At 37.1% G+C, this 18,214-nt stretch overlaps 1 protein-coding gene across 2 annotated transcripts in view; it reads right to left on the bottom strand.

The window, feature by feature from the left end:
* Positions 1 to 231: 231 nt before the first annotated feature.
* The window catches only part of LOC135089221 (LIM and senescent cell antigen-like-containing domain protein 1), a 30,964-nt gene continuing 12,981 nt past the window's right edge, over positions 232 to 18,214 (bottom strand). For both annotated transcript variants that reach the window (XM_063984595.1, XM_063984593.1), the window contains 6 exons: positions 18,034 to 18,146; positions 17,201 to 17,393; positions 16,854 to 16,995; positions 15,281 to 15,539; positions 13,553 to 13,659; positions 232 to 5,887 (listed from right to left, as the gene is read on the bottom strand). In XM_063984595.1, the coding sequence (XP_063840665.1) occupies positions 5,789 to 5,887; positions 13,553 to 13,659; positions 15,281 to 15,539; positions 16,854 to 16,995; positions 17,201 to 17,393; positions 18,034 to 18,146 (913 nt within the window). In that variant the 3' untranslated portion in view covers positions 232 to 5,788. The remainder of the gene's footprint in view (positions 5,888 to 13,552; positions 13,660 to 15,280; positions 15,540 to 16,853; positions 16,996 to 17,200; positions 17,394 to 18,033; positions 18,147 to 18,214) is intronic.

Raw genomic sequence — 18,214 nt, 5'->3', positions numbered from 1 at the left:
CTTAGCAGTCTCATTATTTTCTAACTTGTATTTTTCCACACAATGTTTACCATTTTCATCTTGAACATTATGTCCTCATGGATTTTTCATCTTGAAAATGCTGAGGAAGTTGTGGAGAGTGCAAGTCAGATATCATAAAAATAACAAAATGAAGCAGGAGGATGATCCAAACATTCATTTAGTAGAATCTCAGAAGAAAAGTGAATGTCCATGTTGAATAACAAGTATGTATTGTTATGTAATATTTATTATAATGAAGAGCCAGTGAAATATCATTACTTTTAAATGAAGCACTGAAAAGAAAATATATATCAGTAATAACATGTATTCATATTATTATGAGAAGTATTATTATAAGATATCTGCAAAAAATATTATAGTTATCTGATTTGTGACATTTTATGCATATGTGATATGACTAAGGCATTACACTAAGGCACTATTAATACACACCAATCAACAATGACTGCCACACTCAAACTGACTTCCTGGGTATAAAAGTTAAGTAATTCCAGTTATGATGATACATCACCAAAATTTTTATACTTTTCCCTTTACCCATTCTTCATGTGAGAGAGAGTTTTGCAAGCATTCCTGTTGATGTTTTATGTTATTCCATAAATTTCTAAAAGCATGTGACAAAAGCCTGATGCTCAATAAACTTAACATTTGGCCTCACTGCAAACATCTTTAAAAGTAATTGAAATAAAAAATAATTATTAAAATTAAAATAATAATAATAATAATAATAATAATAATAATAATAATAATAATAATAATAATAATATAATAATAATAATAATAATAATAATAATAATAATAATAATAATAACAACAACAATAATAATGATGGTGATAATATACATGTAATAAATTTTTCATAAAATTACTAACAAATATGAAAAAAAGTTATTGCAATAACACCTCTAGCAACCAAAAATTAATACTTTACATTAAAATATTTAACAGTGATTCACAACATAATCAGGATGGGACTAGATTAGCATAGTTAGGTGCACAAAACAAGACATTAGCCTAGTATTCATCTTTTAGTGTATTTGGTGGTAATCTGACTTACGAACAAAAATAGAAGACATGCCAGCCTCTTGTAATCCATTAAAACAACTGAGATATCCACTCAAATTTCAAGGTAGCTTAAGTTCATTAAAGTAATGAGAGATGTGTCAGACAGCTAAGGTCAAATGACACAGTGAAATTAGAACAGGGGGATGGTAATGCACAGGGAATGATATTGTGACAAAGAGAAAATAATGCTCAGGGAGGATTGTTGGTTAGTACAAAGTAATCATATCAAAAGAGCCCAATGTCTCCCTCCAAATGTTATGGGAGGGCCAAAGAGAGTGAGATTACCTTTGTCTATACCAAAGTTTGATTACAAGGCTGAAAGATTAAAATGACTAACTCACACATTAGGCAATTGAACACAAAACAATAAAATGGAAAATTAAAATTACAGCTATTGCATCTGCTGATTCATCACAAAACAACAGAACTCTGACTGAACTCCTGCATCCAGCCATCAAGCACAAAATGCAATGAGATTAAAATCATTTCACTCTTATATTAAGAGGCTGAACACAAAGTAAATTGAAATGCAACAAACAACTACAGAATCAAAATCTAAGTCATGTTAATGGAGGAAAAGGTCTGGAGATCAACAAAATTATTAAGCATATGTAGATAAACAGACATCATATCCTGTACTTGTTTCATCTTGCATCCATCACAAACCAAACAGATATTGCCTAGTGTGATAGAAACAGAATTGTGTCAAGTGATAACAAGGGCCACTGAGTCCTTTACTATCTCTCCATAAGACTTTTTCTCAGATGATGGAGTGTAGAAAAAATAAGTGATCCTCTGGTGCATCCCTGATCATACATTTATCAGGTCCCTCTTTAGTCATAATAGTGGAGGAATGCTAATAAGAAATTGAAATGCTCTTTACACTGTGATGTAAGAGAAATAGGTGCCAAACATCTGATGCTAAACAACTGAAAACATGAAGATCTTAATCCACAGGTAATGACTGTGGCTCAAGAGAGTGTTCAAGGGAGAGCTGTCAGTTTGTGTGAAGTGATCATATCAAATGGAGGACACTGATCTGTGAATACAAGGCTACACAAAGGACCAGTTGCACAGTCTCTTGCTAAGCTACCCAAAAAAATATGCTCCTCCTATTTGTTTGGGAACTTACCAACATGGGAGAGCACTGGTCAGAACTGGCCCTACTATCTTACCAGTTTCAATTTTTTTTTATTTTTTTTATGCTCCCAAATAAAAGCAGTGGCTGAAGTTGACAGTGGAACCTGACTGGGGCTGAAGTGGTTTTGTTGGTTAGCTAACAAATTAGCAAATGAAAAAGGGTGACTGTGGAACTGGCCCAAAGGATCACAAAGCAAGGTGAGCAGAGAGCAAGGTCATATTAATCCTTGTACTGTGTTTCTCCATAATAGGTTTCCAACATTCACAAACATCTCTACACAAAAGATACACATTAAGACAAAAGGACATCTTGTGAGAACATATAGATAAAATTGAATTATAAATTTGCACTTAAAGACAACATATAAGTGGTCTTAAGAATAATAAACATGACAAAAGTACTCAAGCTTTCAAAGGTGAGGTTAGCATCTACTCAGCACAGGATTAGCACCCAAGTATTCAGCAACACAGCAGGACTACAGGCACAACTCCTAGGGACATGTCTCCAGCTGTACCTTCAAATCCACATTTCGTAATTCATGATACATTTTTGGTGGATACAGGAAGGAAATTGTTTTTGCAAAATCCTCATGTTTTTGGTACCTGAACTCCAAGGTATTTTAATATATTATGATTCACATTAATATTATAAACTGTGGTAAAGTACAATATCTGAAATTTCTTTGTTTAATACTAAATTATGTTCAGATACCAAAAAATGCAAGAAACCTATTAGTATTTAGGACCAACATATAATCAAGATAAAGAATACATATATTAAAACTGAAATTAGTACATACATACTTGTACATAGTTGGTGACCATGAGAGAGAGAGAGAGAGAGAGAGAGAGAGAGAGAGAGAGAGAGAGAGAGAGAGAGAGAGAGAGAGAGAGAGAGAGAGAGAGAGAGAGAGAGAGAGAGAGGCATAGTCATATCTCATTTACACTGGCAACAGCAAGCCTCATATGTTTAAAGATAATGCCAGGCTGGGAAAATTAACAGAAAGCAGCATCCTCACAGCCCATGACTACAACCAGACAACTGGGCTTGCAAGCCCTGCATTTGGCACCAAAAGAAATCCGGGCTGGTGGATCTCAGAATGAAAACTATCGTTATTATTAAAAGAGGTTCTGGCTAAGGACACTTCAGAATCATGATTACAATTTTCTCAGCCTAGGTAAAGCTATCAGTATGTCAAGAAGCTCTGGACCTATTACTAATACAGTGGCAAGAACCAATATAAGTACATAAATACTAGGAAGACAACATCCATAGAAACAAGATAAAGTTTTTTTTGGCACTGAAAACATGTGCTTGGCAGTAGATAGCATTGTCTAACACAGATAAATGCATTTCATTAGGTTATGGATAAACCTGATATCTTACAACAAAGTGTTGGTGCTGGAGAGCAAGTTAAGCCTATAGTAAATTTTAAGGACAAGTTACTTTATCATTATTATTAAAGGTTTAGAATGCACAATTTGACATAAATAACTCTGAAATCTGGAAGAGAATGGTAGTGTACAGGGTTCTTATTCCCTGAAAGATGCAGCCAAACTTCTATTCAAGGATTTCAAGATATGGGAATTTGATAAGTATTAGAAAGCATACAACAATTTTTATTATGGTGGATAAAAAATATATTAAAAGTTCAAATGCAGTGTAATTTCTTTGTACCTTTCATCCAAACATCCACCAAGGATCAATGTTTCAGAAGCTCAACTGCCATATAACTTGGCTTATACAGTACTATGAACATATTCAAGATTTCAAGGCATTACATATATTTTGTCATTTGGACAGTCCGTCAGTAATTTTTCCCTGTCATACTGTCTCGATGAAAATTAATATCATCATTATTTGTAAGTTTTTGCCAATCAGTTATGCAAACCCATGATCTGATTTATAAGTACTTTTAGTTTCTGATACAAAACTGGGAATAAAAGTTACAATTATTGTATACTTTCAAAGATAGCTTCTAAATTATTTCTGATCCATTGCTCACTTGGTCAAGTGTTCTTTTTTTTGCAACCCATCAATATGTTTAAACAGTTACCAATGAGTGGATGAGGTACAGCCAAACTTATCACACTCCCCTAGCCATCATATCTGCCTTAGAAGAAATAAATAACCTTTCTGTCACTAGATCTTATAATTATTAAAACACCACTGATTATTTAATAACTAAGGAAGGCAACATCTTTTACAAATTTCTCCAGATTTGATTGTCAATCACTCTTTGCCCTTTCTTTAATTTACACCCAATAATAAGACTTGCTTGCTCATGGTAATGCAAGTCAGTGTTTTATTATTGGTTTAATCCCTGTGTCATCGTGATCCAAGATGAACATCCCTATTGAACCAACAAAGAGTTGCAACACAGTGAGTGAGGATCTGTGATACAGGGCAGGATGTGCATTCCCACATGTAATAAGTGTGCACACATGTATATATACATAAATACATTATGTACACAATGAATTCGAAAAATTAACATTATGTATTACATTACTACCTTAAATTAAGAAACTGGATGTGATGCACTGTGTTCTGAAACCCTAAATAAAATTTTTTTTTTAAATTGTCCAAACTCCATGATGCTGGGGCATCAAACCCCTGACAGGAATTTCACACTATCATGACTCAGGCACATTACCAATCAAACCACGATCATGAAAACCCACATGAATTATGATCAGTCTCAACTATCCTGCAACTACAGAGATCTATAACAAAGACCAAGCAGTCTTCATATTCATCTAAATTTAGTGGTGGTCTCTATTTCCATATGCTGTCTTTCACAATGGTTATGAATAAAAACATACCAACATTACATGGCCAAGCACATCAGGGTTACCTCAATGATGTGTATTTCATATATGACTGAACTTTTCTACCATGAAAAAAAAAGTTTTCATATTTTAATACCATTTTGTAGAGCAATCCTTTCTGTGGATAGTCATGTAACATAATTACATATGCATGCAAAACAATAAAAGAACTCCAACAAGTATGGTTACATTCAGGAGATTCATAGGCTATGACTGATTCAGCAATAAAAGGGAAATAATATGTTACGTATAACAGCAGAAAAAAAAAAAAAAAAAAAAAAAAAAAACATTGGAAAGATATATCACTTCACAGTTCAATCAGTCAGATACTAAAAAAAATGCACAGATAAACTAAAGTGTTAAAGGAGAATTTTACTTGCAAAAAATAAATAAATGAATAAATAAATAAATGTATTATAAAAAATAAGCAAATAATAAAAGAACGTTTCCTACTCACATAATGATCCACTCTCCTCTCTTAGTCGCCTTGCACTCAAGAAATCTGGCAGTATACTGCTAAGACAACAAAGCAAGGCAAGAAAATAACAAAACTTCAAGAAACTACTTGTCTCAAATATTTATCTCTAAACAATGTACATCAAAATGGACAAAATTAGATGAGAAAGAGAGCATACCTGTCTCTCACAAGATGTTTACCACTCCTCTGTGATGATTGGTGGTGGTGGTGGTGGTGGTAGAGACACCAAATTGTGTTGGTAATGGTGAGGAGTTAAGGGAGAGGCTTTCCTCCTCGGGCTTGAATGTCGTGCTGCTTCTTTAGTCTCTTTTTCAACTCCTGAGGGAACTTCTCATAGCATTTCTTGCAGATCTGTAGGAAGGGATTAGGCATTACAAAAAATCTATCATTGTCTTTATTGTTACAGATTCTATCATCACCATCATCTTTATTAGAAAAAAAATTCATAAGAATTTAACTGAAGATAAAAATAAATTAAGTAAACTTGCATTCCTGCACTACATTATCATTATTCATAATTATTAGGCTAGAAGGTAAACTCACTACAATAGTTAAGTATTCGCTTTTCCATAGACAACAATCTATGAAAACAGATGTGTGCAAGATTATTCTTGCACAAAAAATAACCATAATTTTCTTACACTATTTTACTTGTAAGTTCACATTAGCTGTGTTAACATTTACGGGTAATTTCTAAATATTGCTCAAATTATAACCTTTCAGATGGCAAACTTGTTGTTTGGTGCATCTACCAATCACTGAGTTTGCACTAGCATCAATTAACTTTATCAACACAGACTATAACCACAAACTGCCAAGTGAATACAGGGAAGCCACTTGCACATAAGTATCTCCACACTGTCTTTCTGACTGCCTATTATCTAACTCCTCATATAATGCCATAATGTAGTTTTGTTCATATAGACTTGCAACACTCATTATAATGAATAAAATGATGTACTTCTTCACACAACAGGATATTTCCCACTAATATTATGTTGCATCAAATATCCCTCTCCTTTAAATTAGCATAATGCATGGAGAATAAAATCAACAATAACATCTTTTCTTTTTTGGAGTGTATTCAGTATTGTAGTGCATCTGGGTCACTGCCATGCCCATCAACACACACACACACACACACACACACACACACACACACACACACACACACACACACACACACACACACACACCGCATAGTGTAGTGGTAAGCACGCTCGGCTCACAACCAAGAAGGCCTGGGTTCAAATCCCAGGCGTGGTGAGGCAAATGGGTAAGCCTCTTAATGTGTAGCCCCTGTTCACCTAGCAGCAAGTAGGTACGGGATGTAACCTGAGGGGTTGTGACCTCGCTGTCCCGGTGTGTGGTGTGTCAATGGTCTCAGTCCTACTCGAAGATTGGTCACTATGAGCTCTGAGCTCTTTCCGTAGGGGAACAGCTGGTTGGGTGACCAGCAGACAACCGTAGGTGAATCACACACACAAAGAAGTAAATTGGGAAGTGTTTGAGGCAGGAGGAAATAAGACTGCATAGGGAGAAAGATTTATAAAGTTGACTATGGAAAACTTAATGATGCAATGGGTGACTGAAAATACAAGATATAGAGGAGATGATGAACTAGCAAGACTAGACCTAATACTAACAAAGGGTATGGAACTAACTAACAAATTAAGATACATGTGCCCCATGGGAAAAGTGACAATGTAATGATAGAAAATGAGATTGATAATTAGGTCAGTGAAGAGGATGAATCATACAAAGAAAATAGGAGAAACTATGGAAAAGTGAACATAGATGACTGTAAGAAATTTTATGAAGAAATGGACTGGGAGAAGCTGAAAAGAGCAAATGACGTGCAAGATAAGTATGACATTTTTATGGAAATATATGAAGACATGAGTGAATTGCCAAACAAAAAACGTTCAACAAATTTTCACAGAAAAATCAGAATTTAAAGGACCACAAGATGAGAAGACAGAAAAGCAAATGTGGGAAATTACAGTAATTAAAGAAGTTTAGAAAATGATGGAGGAACTGGAAGAGAGAAAAGCAACAGGACCAATATCATGTTTTATTTTAAAAGAGTGCAGGAAACAATTGATTGAACCAGTATATGAAATAATACAGTGCTCATTATCAACTGGAAGAGTGCCTAAGAAATGGAAGAGAGCAGACATAGTGCCAATTTATAAAAGTGGAAAGAAAGAAAAACCACTAAACTAAAGAACAGTATCAATGACCAGCATAGTATGCAAGATCAGTGAAAAAGTGACAAAAAAGCAGTGAACAGACTTTCTACAAAAAATATGATATAACAACAGAAAAATAGTATGGCTTTAGATAAAAGCGATCATATGTAACCAATATGATCAGCATTTATTCAAGAGTGACTTCTACATAACACAGGAGAAGGATGGATGGGTTGACTGTGTATATCTCACATCTTTATCTTGTCCTATCACTCCAATCCCTCCTCAGGATCCCCCTAAGCAAAGGTGCCTCTGGCATTTTGCCTCTGCTAGTTGGGGGAACCTGAGGAGGTATTTTGCTGACTTTCCTTGGAATGACTACTGCTTCCGTGTCAGAGACTCGTCTTTGTGTGCTGAGCGCATAACAGAGGTGATAGTGTCTGGCATGGAGGCGTACATTCCTCACTCTTTTTCTCGTCCTAAACCTTCTAAACCTTGGTTTAACACAGCTTATTCTCGTGCTATACATGATAGAGAGGTGGCCCACAAAGGGTACTTAAGCCTTCCATCACCAGAATCTCATGCACTTTATATTTCTGCCCAGAACCATGCCAAGTCTGTTCTCCAACTAGCCAAAAACTCCTTCATTGACAGAAAATGTCAAAACCTTTCAAGATCTAACTCCCCTCGTGATTTCTGACATCTAGCCAAAAATATCTCCAATAACTTTGCTTCTTCTTCTTTCCCTCCTCTATTTCAACCAGATGGCACCACTGCTATCACATCTATTTCTAAAGCTGAACTCTTCGCTCAAACCTTTGCTAAAAACTCTACCTTGGACGATTCTGGGCTTGTTCCTACCTCTCCTCCACCCTCTGACTACTTCATGCCAAGTATTAAAATTCTTCGCAATGATGTTTTCCATACCCTCGCTGGCCTAAACCCTCGGAAGGCTTATGGACCTGATGGGGTCCCTCCTATTGTTTTCCAAAACTGTGCCTCTGTGCTTGCACCTTGCCTAGTCAAACTCTTTCACCTCTGTCTGTCAAAATCTACCTTTCCTTCTTGCTGGAAGTTTGCCTACATTCAACCTGTTCCTAAAAAGGGTGACCGTTCTAATCCCTCAAACTACCGTCCTGTTGCTTTAATTTCCTGCCTATCTAAAGTTTTTTAATCTATCCTCAACAGGAAGATTCTTAAACATCTATCACTTCACAACCATCTATCTGATCGCCAGTATGGGTTCTGTCAAGGCCGCTCTACTGGTGATCTTATGGCTTTCCTTACTGAGTCTTGGTCATCCTCTTTTAGAGATTTTGGTGAAACTTTTGCTGTTGCCTTGGACATATCAAAAGCTTTTGATAGAGTCTGGCACAAAGCTTTGATTTCCAAACTACCCTCCTAAGGTTTCTATCCTTCTCTCTGTAACTTCATCTCAAGTTTCCTTTCTGACCATTCTATTGTTGCTGTGGTAGACGGTCACTGTTCTTCTCCTAAGTCTATTAACAGTGGTGTTCCTCAGGGTTCTGTTCTGTCACCCACTCTCTTCTTATTATTCATTAATGACCTTCTAAACCAAACTTCTTGTCCTATCCACTCCTACGCTGATGATACTACCCTGCACTTTTCCACGTCTTTTCATAGACGTCCAACCCTTCAGGAGGTAAACATATCACGCAGGGAAGCCACAGAATGCTTGACTTCTGATCTTTCTAAAATTTCTGATTGGGGCAGAGCAAACTTGGTATTGTTCAATGCCTCAAAAACTCAATTCCTCCATCTATCAACTCGACACAACCTTCCAGACAACTATCCCCTCTTCTTCAATGACACTCAACTGTCCCCCTCTTCTACACTGAACATCCTCGGTCTGTCCTTTACTTATAATCTGAACTGGAAACTTCACATCTCATCTCTAGCTAAAACAGCTTCTATGAAGTTAGGCGTTCTGAGACGTATCCGCCAGTTTTTCTCACCCCCCCAAGCTGCTAACTCTGTACAAGGGCCTTATCTGTCCATGTATGGAGTATGCTTGACATGTCTGGGGGAGTTCCATTCATACTGCTCTTCTAGACAGGGTGGAATCAAAAGCTTTTCGTCTCATCAACTCCTCTCCTCTAACTGACTGTCTTCAGCCTCTCTCTCACCGCCACAATGTTGCATATCTAGCTGTCTTCTACCGCTATTTTCATGCTAACTGCTCTTCTGATCTTGCTAACTGCATGCCTCCCCTCGTTCCGCGGCCTCGCTGCACAAGACTTTCTTCTTTCTCTCACTCCTATTGTCATGTTATTGGCCGAGTTTACCTTGAATGGGATCACGTTTTCTTAGTGTCCCCGTGTTCCGGTTACCTGCCATTCGGACATTATCCTTATTATTGTTATAAGTAGTGTAAGGCTTATTTACCCATTTTATATCATGTAGTATTATTCTCTTCATAATTTAAGTTCTCTATATCTTTATATGTATAAGGAAGGGAGTATAATTGAGGTGAAATACGTTGAAAACGAGGGGAGCTTGAGTGGGCAACAACACATTCCAAGGAGGGGAAAAATCAGAGCGCCTTAGGTCGTGAGGAAAGGTGGAGGGAAGGCATCTCTCAGGGAAGGATCTTGGTGTGGATTGGTGATGGAGTGAGTTTGTGGAGGTATTAGTGGTGTAGCGGTATAACCTTGATATCCAGGATCAGGTTAGTGAGTCTTTTGTGGTACCAAGAGCTCTTGTCCGCTGAAATTTGGTTGTTGAATTGTGCCGGTGACGCTGTTGGGAGGGCTCATAGGTCAAACTGGCAGCCATTTTGTGAGTGGAGGTTGTGGTGTTAACCTTGGAAGTTGGTGTTGTGGTGTATTGGTGATTTTGGGGACGAGATTGTGGTGTTATGGGTAATCTTTGGTGATAATGGTAATCTTTTGTGAGGCTTGAGGAGGTGAAATACGGGAATTATTGTCTGGGGACGCGGAAATGGCGTCCGGGTAAATTCCTGCGGTTGAGGGGAAATATTTTTGTGACTGGTGGAGGTGTAAACGGGTTCTGGTGACGTGGGAAGTGACGAGAACGTCATGTAGTAACGTGTACTACCTCATGTTGTTTGTGAATTATTATTAGTATTAATATATGTGCTTGTAACATAGAATAATCGTGTTTTCTACTCCCCCAACAACAATCTGGTATTAGAGGTAATTCTAGGTGTGCTGAGTCAAGGTAAAGGTGGAGTAAGAGATAATTCTGACGATTTCGGATAGGTCGGGTAGGCACTCGAAGCCTTTAAAAATCCAGACCTTTAAAACTTTCCGGGATCAGTGTAACGTCCACTTTCTTGGAGAGATAACCGGGATCGTACGATCGCAGGTAAGTAGGCGATCGTGACACTATTCTGTCCACCTCTCTAACGCAAGAGTTAATCAGTATTCTCAATCATTCATCCCTTTCTCTGGTAAACTCTGGAACTCCCTGCCTGCTTCTGTATTTCCACCTTCCTATGACTTGAATTCCTTCAAGAGGGAGGTTTCAAGACACTTATTCATCAATTTTGACCACTGCTTTGACCCTTTTATGGGACTGGCATTTCAGTGGGCATATTTTTTTATTGGATTTTTGTTGCCCTTGGCCAGTGTCCTTCCTACATAAAAAAAATAAAATAAAATAAAATATTTAGATCTAAAAAAAAGAGGCTTTTTACAAAGTTTCCCACATGTTATTATGGGGGCTACAAAATACAGGAGAATTAAATAGAAAAATAAAAAAAAACTGGATGGAAAGTTACTTAAAGGGAATAGAAATGAGAATGGTAGTAAAAGATTTAAAATCGAAACGGAGAAATCTAGATAGTGGAGTATCACAAGGAACAGTACTTTTCCTGATCTATATAAATTATATGCTTGAAGGAGAAGAGTTACATGAGCTTGTTTGCAGACAAACATGCAAAGTTAGAAAGACATATAAGAAACAACAAAAACTGAAATTCTACAAGAGGATTTTAATAAAATCTGGGACTGGAGTAAGAAATGGGAGATGGAATTTAACATGAAAAAATGTCATATAATGGAAATGGGAAAAAAAGTGAGACCAAAATGGACATATAAAGTGGGAAATGAAGAAATAATAAAAGTACAACGAGAAAGATCTGGGAGTGATAATATAGGATAGTTAACAATCAGAAAAGTAAGTAGAAAAGATATTCAGATACATATAAAAGTGAGAAATATTGAACAGCATTCCACTACATGGATAAAGATATGATAAAGATAATTACCACCATGATTAGACCAGTTGAAATATGCTGAATCAGAGTGGTCTCCCCATAAGAAGAAACGTGTAAAAAAATAGAAAGGATACAAAGGATGACAAGATGGTTACAGAACTCAAAGAATTAACATATGAAGACAGGTTAAAGAAAATGAATTTGCCAACACTGGAACAAAGAAGAGAAAGGGAAGACTTAATACTAATTTATAAATTGTGGAACAGAGTGGAAGAAATTGATAATGAGAAACTGTTGCTAAGAGAAGTAGGAAATACAATACAAACAAGGACACAGCAAAAACAAAGAAAATGAAGATGCTTGAGTAACATAAAGAAACATAGTTTCCCCACAGAGAAATGTAGAAGTATGGAACAAGCTAAGTGAGGATGTAGTATTGGCAATGAGTGTGCACAACTTCAAAGAAAACTGGACAAGTGTATATATGGAGATGGGACCACATAAGCATAGCTCAGGCCCTGTAAATTACAATTAGGTAAATACGCACACACACATAAAAAAAGAAAAAAATAAATAAAATAAAATAAATAAAAAAATATTAAAAAAATAAAAAATGAAAAATAAGAAATAAATAAAAACTACAAAATAAGTGAATGAAGACATAACAAGGAGGAAAAGGGGTACCACAAGTGAGGTGGGAAGGAAGGGGACATGGGAAGGTGGGAAAACAGAAAGGAGTGGAGGGAAGATCACATGTTTGTAAGTCTAGATACACAGGCACATACATATTCTCTCTCTCTCTCTCTCTCTCTCTCTCTCTCTCTCTCTCTCTCTCTCTCTCTCTCTCTCTCTCTCTCTCTCTCTCTCTGCAGGAAGGGATGGAGTGGAAGAGAAAGGCAAAGAGGAAAAGAAGGGAACTCAGGAGATGAGGAAAGGAAAAATGTAGGATGAGTCAGTAATTCTGGATTTGGGGATGAAGCATGTTCTGATGAATAGACATGACAGGTGAACCAACAATGAAGGGTAGCGACATAAAGCTTCTACATGCTATCTTCTGATAAAGCTGAGGTGGAATACGAAATCAAGGCCAAAATATAAATATGACACCAACATTGGCATCACTGTGTATTGTAATGGCATTTCATGACAACAATGTAGGCATTACAACATACAAGAACTTAATCATGTTTGTAATGTTGCTAACAATATGAATTTGAATGTAGTCTAGAGATGGCAACTACAGCTTGTAAATATGCCATATATACTGGCTACATAAGACAAAAATTATGCCATTTCAAAACCCTGACAAAAAAAAAAAAAAAAAAAAAAAAAAAAAAAACACACTGGTGAGGTAAAATAAATTACAGAATTATCATAATACACTACAGCATTGGAGTCAGTTAGGTAGTTTAATTTGGAAATCTCCATAATGATTTGGGAGGAGATTCAAAGCATTTCAATTTACTTTAAATTAAAGACCACTATGCATTCACAAAAATAAGAATCACCATCACAGTCATCACAAAGGAGGCATTTTCATAATATTATGACAGATGATCAACTTCAGTGTTAAATTTCTAAGCATACAAAAGCATACATAGGTGATAAAAAACTGCTACTCACTGGCTTTTGATCAAACTCAAAGAATTTGGTCTTCTGGGTCATCTTGATGTCACAAGTGGCACAGGCAAAATGATGCTGACACCACGCTTTGTTAAGGGCTGTCACCACTGAGGGGAGAAAAAAGTCATATTTACACACTACGGTAATATTAGGGTTACACCTAGAGAAGATCATATTTGTGGTGTTTTTGACGAAACGAGTTAAGTGATACCATGATTGAAAGTGAAGTGTTGTACACATCAAATAGTCAACTCTATCTCTCTTATGAGGTAACTGACATATTCTGAAAAGTACAAGTTCATTAAGTCACACTCTAATAAAAGAAACTAACTTCTTTTCCACTCATAGACAACACAGTAACATGTTCTGTGCTGGAGAAAGATAAGTGCCTAAGAGAGGTGCCGTGACCAATCAGCACATAGGATTATGGTGAATCATCACCTCCCAGCCAATGGGCTTTTGACGGTTCTGAGGCACACGTTAAGTATGGTCATTTGCCTCCCTTCGGCTCATGGCTGAGTGAGGTAAGTACAGGCATGGCTGGGTGGGAAGTAAGACTTTCAACTTAATTTTTTCAGTTTTTTGTCTGTGTTGCACACCTCATTATAGCAGGGTGCACCATATTTCCTCCTCCACATTCTTTTCCCCTGACATAATGTTCCTAGAAGTATTTATTCCTAATTATAAGCAGCAGCATAGAATGTTAATTATGAATCACTGACCAAAACCATTTCTGTTGGTCAGATTATGTCCAGATGGGATTATGTCCTGCATTCCGCAACACAACACTACCACACCATATTGAGAATGGCGCCACAACTCAATTCCATAATAACAGTCATATTTCACACATACTGAGAACAGGGCAACATCTCACCCCATAAGAAATGCACTCCATCTCACACTATAAGGAGAATAGGGTCACACCTCAGAGCCTAATGAAAACAGGAGCACATCTCTATAACATCTTAAAACAAGGTCACACTTTTTACCTACAAATATGAGATAAGCCAACACTCTCCTGCCTTCCCTGCTACCAAGATACACACTGATGGATATGCAGATTTTTAAAACTGAAGTTCCAAAAGTTGTGCATACAGACAGATGGACATTTCCTCTCATTTAGTACAAAAAAAAAAAAAAATCAAGCTACAGGAGATAACAAATGATCTATGACACATTACAAAACATGGTAGCTAGGAAAAGAAAAAAATACAGAGATACAGCTGATAATCTAATCTAATCTCACCTGACATATGCTCCTTGCAACTTCCTTAGCAAAGGGTGTGGCCACAAAAGAAAACTTTCCATTATTCTGTCCATACACTTAACTCTTGCATTCTTTATCCCTCCATCTCTTATCCCTCTCTTTCTGTAGTCCTCCCATCTTACAAATAACCTACTCACATCTTTAGCATCATTTCTATTTTCATCTACCTTTGTTGTTCAGTTTCTTCCCATTTTCTCCATGTGATCAAAACACTTTCATATTCTCTTAGAAAGACCAAATTATCTGTCAGTACTGTTTAATCATCACCATCTCTTCATTTAATCATCACCATCTCTTCACAATACATCTTCACACAGATGTATTAAAAAATCTTCCACTCCTACACAAATACAACAAGTGCACACTGGCAAACATACATTCATCCTCCTCCACCCTGAAGTAAACAGTTAACACTTTTACAAAGACATACTTCTTCCTTCTGGTTCCCACATACTTACCATCACCATAAATAACAGTATTGCAGACAAAGCACAGGTTTCCAAACAGCTCGTGGTAGTGGGTCTCGCAGTATGCCAGACCCTTGCGTTCATAGTGACGGTTCCCCATGAACGGCTTCTCACATTTGGCACACACAAAGTGCTCCACATGCCAGTGTTTCCCAAGGGCAGTGACAACTCGCTCTTCAATGGGACGGCGACATGCACCACAGATTGGGATGCCCATCTTATCATGGCATCGCAGGCAATATAACTCATTCTGAGCAAAGAGAATTAGAGGAATCACCTGGAGGATAACCTGAACTTATTATTTCTGCTAACCTTTCAGTTGCCATGGCTTCTCAAGCTTATTATAATGGTCTGGTGAAAGTTTAGAATGTTACTTCATAAGACATCAATGACAGTAAAAGCAGTGATCAAGTGGTTAAACCTTTATATATCTGCAATTTTATTTTTGCTGAGTAAAATTGTCTATGATTACTCAAATGAAGTAATAGGTGTCACATTCTTATTAGCAATCAAAGGATTACTGATGACCTTAGCTTCTTTTAATTAAGCAAAATCTGACTAATCAATTAATAATTAGCCATTTCTTGAACTTATATTACATTTTGTGACAACCAAACTGCATACAGTGGAACCTCAGTTACCAAACATCTCCTTTTCGAACAAACCTGTTTTTGAACAAAATTTTTAACTCATAATTGCTTCTGTTGTCATACTATGATTCTATTCTCAAAGTTACTTGATTTCAGTTAATAAAAGGTAGAGCAAGAGTTGCAGTTTATTACTAATTTATAGTTTCTATAAATATTTCCTTCATTTTTATATATTTGGAGGAGAGACAGTGAGTAAGACAGTAATTCAATCTTTGAAATAATTTAAATGTGATCCCATTGAAGGGCTTCAATGTAAACAAACAATTTTTGGCACAAAGGAATAATTCCAAGCCACCTGTGGCTCTCTCAATGCCTCTCACAACACCATCACTACTGCACAACTGCATTTTCCCAGGAGCTCTTCTCAGTAGCAAGATGTCTAAGTCTTATGATCACCTTCATTTTGGCAGTAAGTGGGTTACTCTTTTCCGAGTCACTCTGTTAGGCTTTCCTTGCTAGATCAGTGACAAAGAGAAAACCAGCACAATCTTAACAGTATCTTTTGATAAGTTCTGCATCACTAAGTTCATTTATTACATCCTTTCTGGATAAATAATTTCTGAGATGGAGATGTTGTGGAGTGGCCACCTTGACTGTGGGAGCATCTGTCATAAGCTGCTAAGACAGGGTGAACTGATGAATGGGAATGGATTAATCCATTTTACATTGATTTCTATGGGAAAAATAGTTTTGATTTCCAAACATTTAGGATTTTGAACGACATTCAGGAAAGAATTAAGTTTGAGAACTGAGCTTCCACTGTACTTTGCTTGCATAAAATATCAAACACAATTTGACCCAACCTACTTGACCTAACCTAACATGAACTAAAGCAACCAACCTTACCTATACAAAACTGAATCACACTACTTTACCCAAAACCTTGCCTAACTTGGCCTAACCACATCCCTCACCATTTCATTGGCAGTATATCCTGGACGGCTCTTGACCTCTCTGGCATCAGCAGTCAACTCTATCCCACAGGCAGCACAGTTGAAGTGATAAGGGTGGAAGGTGTCGCCCCTCCACCTCAGAGGCTGTCCATCAATTGTGGAACTGTTGGACAGATGAACATGAGCTGTAGGTACTTTCACTTATTCAAAGTTTCCCCCCCTCCCCCCCCCCCTCTCTCTCTCTCTCTCTCTCTCTCTCTCTCTCTCTCTCTCTCTCTCTCTCTCTCTCTCTCTCTCTCTCTCTCTCTCTCTCTCTCTCTCTCTCTCTCTCTCTCTCTCTCTTTCTATCTCTCTGTTCAGATACTCACTGGCACTTATGGCACATGTATTTCCCCTGGGACTCAGCTTTGACACGAGCATTGCACTCGTGGCACAGAGCTCGGCCAGCATTGCGGATGAATCCCAGATCAGCCAGCTCCTTGTGACACAGTTCACAGGTGAAGCATTGTGGGTGCCAGTTGCTGCTCATTGCCTTGATCACCCGCCCGATGATAAATTCGTCTGTCAGGTGATAGCAGTGTTATATTTGAAATGTGTTTGTATGGAGGACATTCCAAGTTCTAACTAAAAGAAAAAGATTGCCATGGGCAGTAAAGATAATATAAGGGTGATTAAGTAATCCAACTGCAGAATGGCATGAGAATTACACAGATGGGATACCAAGTTTGCTAGGATACCCTGAAACAGATGGGCAGTTGACAGAGAGAAGGAAAGGGTTGAGAGAATCTTTCTCTTCCAGTAGAGTTAAGAGATGATCCCTATATTTTCTTTTAGCTTTTTTATGCCTTTCCTTTCCAAGTTTTAGAAGAGTTTAAATTTATTCTCCAGTACTTAATTCATTTGTTGCTTTACTCTTCTGTAACTTAATTAATAACACACACTTTAATTTAATAACAACACACACACACACACACACACACACACACACACACACACACACACACACACAAGCATAAAAATATAATTTCATAAAATGGAGTAATCTTTGTGGAGAATGGAAAAATTATATAGGAAAAAAAATTATGAACGATGGGGTGATGGGGAGACATAGTATCAATGACTTAATCTTCCACAATCCAAGCAAAAAGGGATAAATAAATGAACAAATAAATAAAATAGGTAACCACACAGTTGAACTCACTACACTTGTTGCAGCATGGAGCAAAGAGCACTTGGAAATCATGCTCACAATACTTCCTTCCCTCAAACTCATAAAAGATGTCATCAGGGAATGGCCGGAAGCACTGGGCACACCTGCAGAAAACACCAACCAAACACACCAACCAATTACTTATTGTGGCTTGATGATGCAGATGTATATT

This window comes from Scylla paramamosain, chromosome 32, assembly GCF_035594125.1.
Source record: "Scylla paramamosain isolate STU-SP2022 chromosome 32, ASM3559412v1, whole genome shotgun sequence".
In the NCBI taxonomy this organism is placed as follows: domain Eukaryota; kingdom Metazoa; phylum Arthropoda; class Malacostraca; order Decapoda; family Portunidae; genus Scylla; species Scylla paramamosain.
The sequence above is the reverse complement of the archived record's forward strand: the minus strand, read 5'-3'. Positions and strand labels throughout refer to the sequence as shown.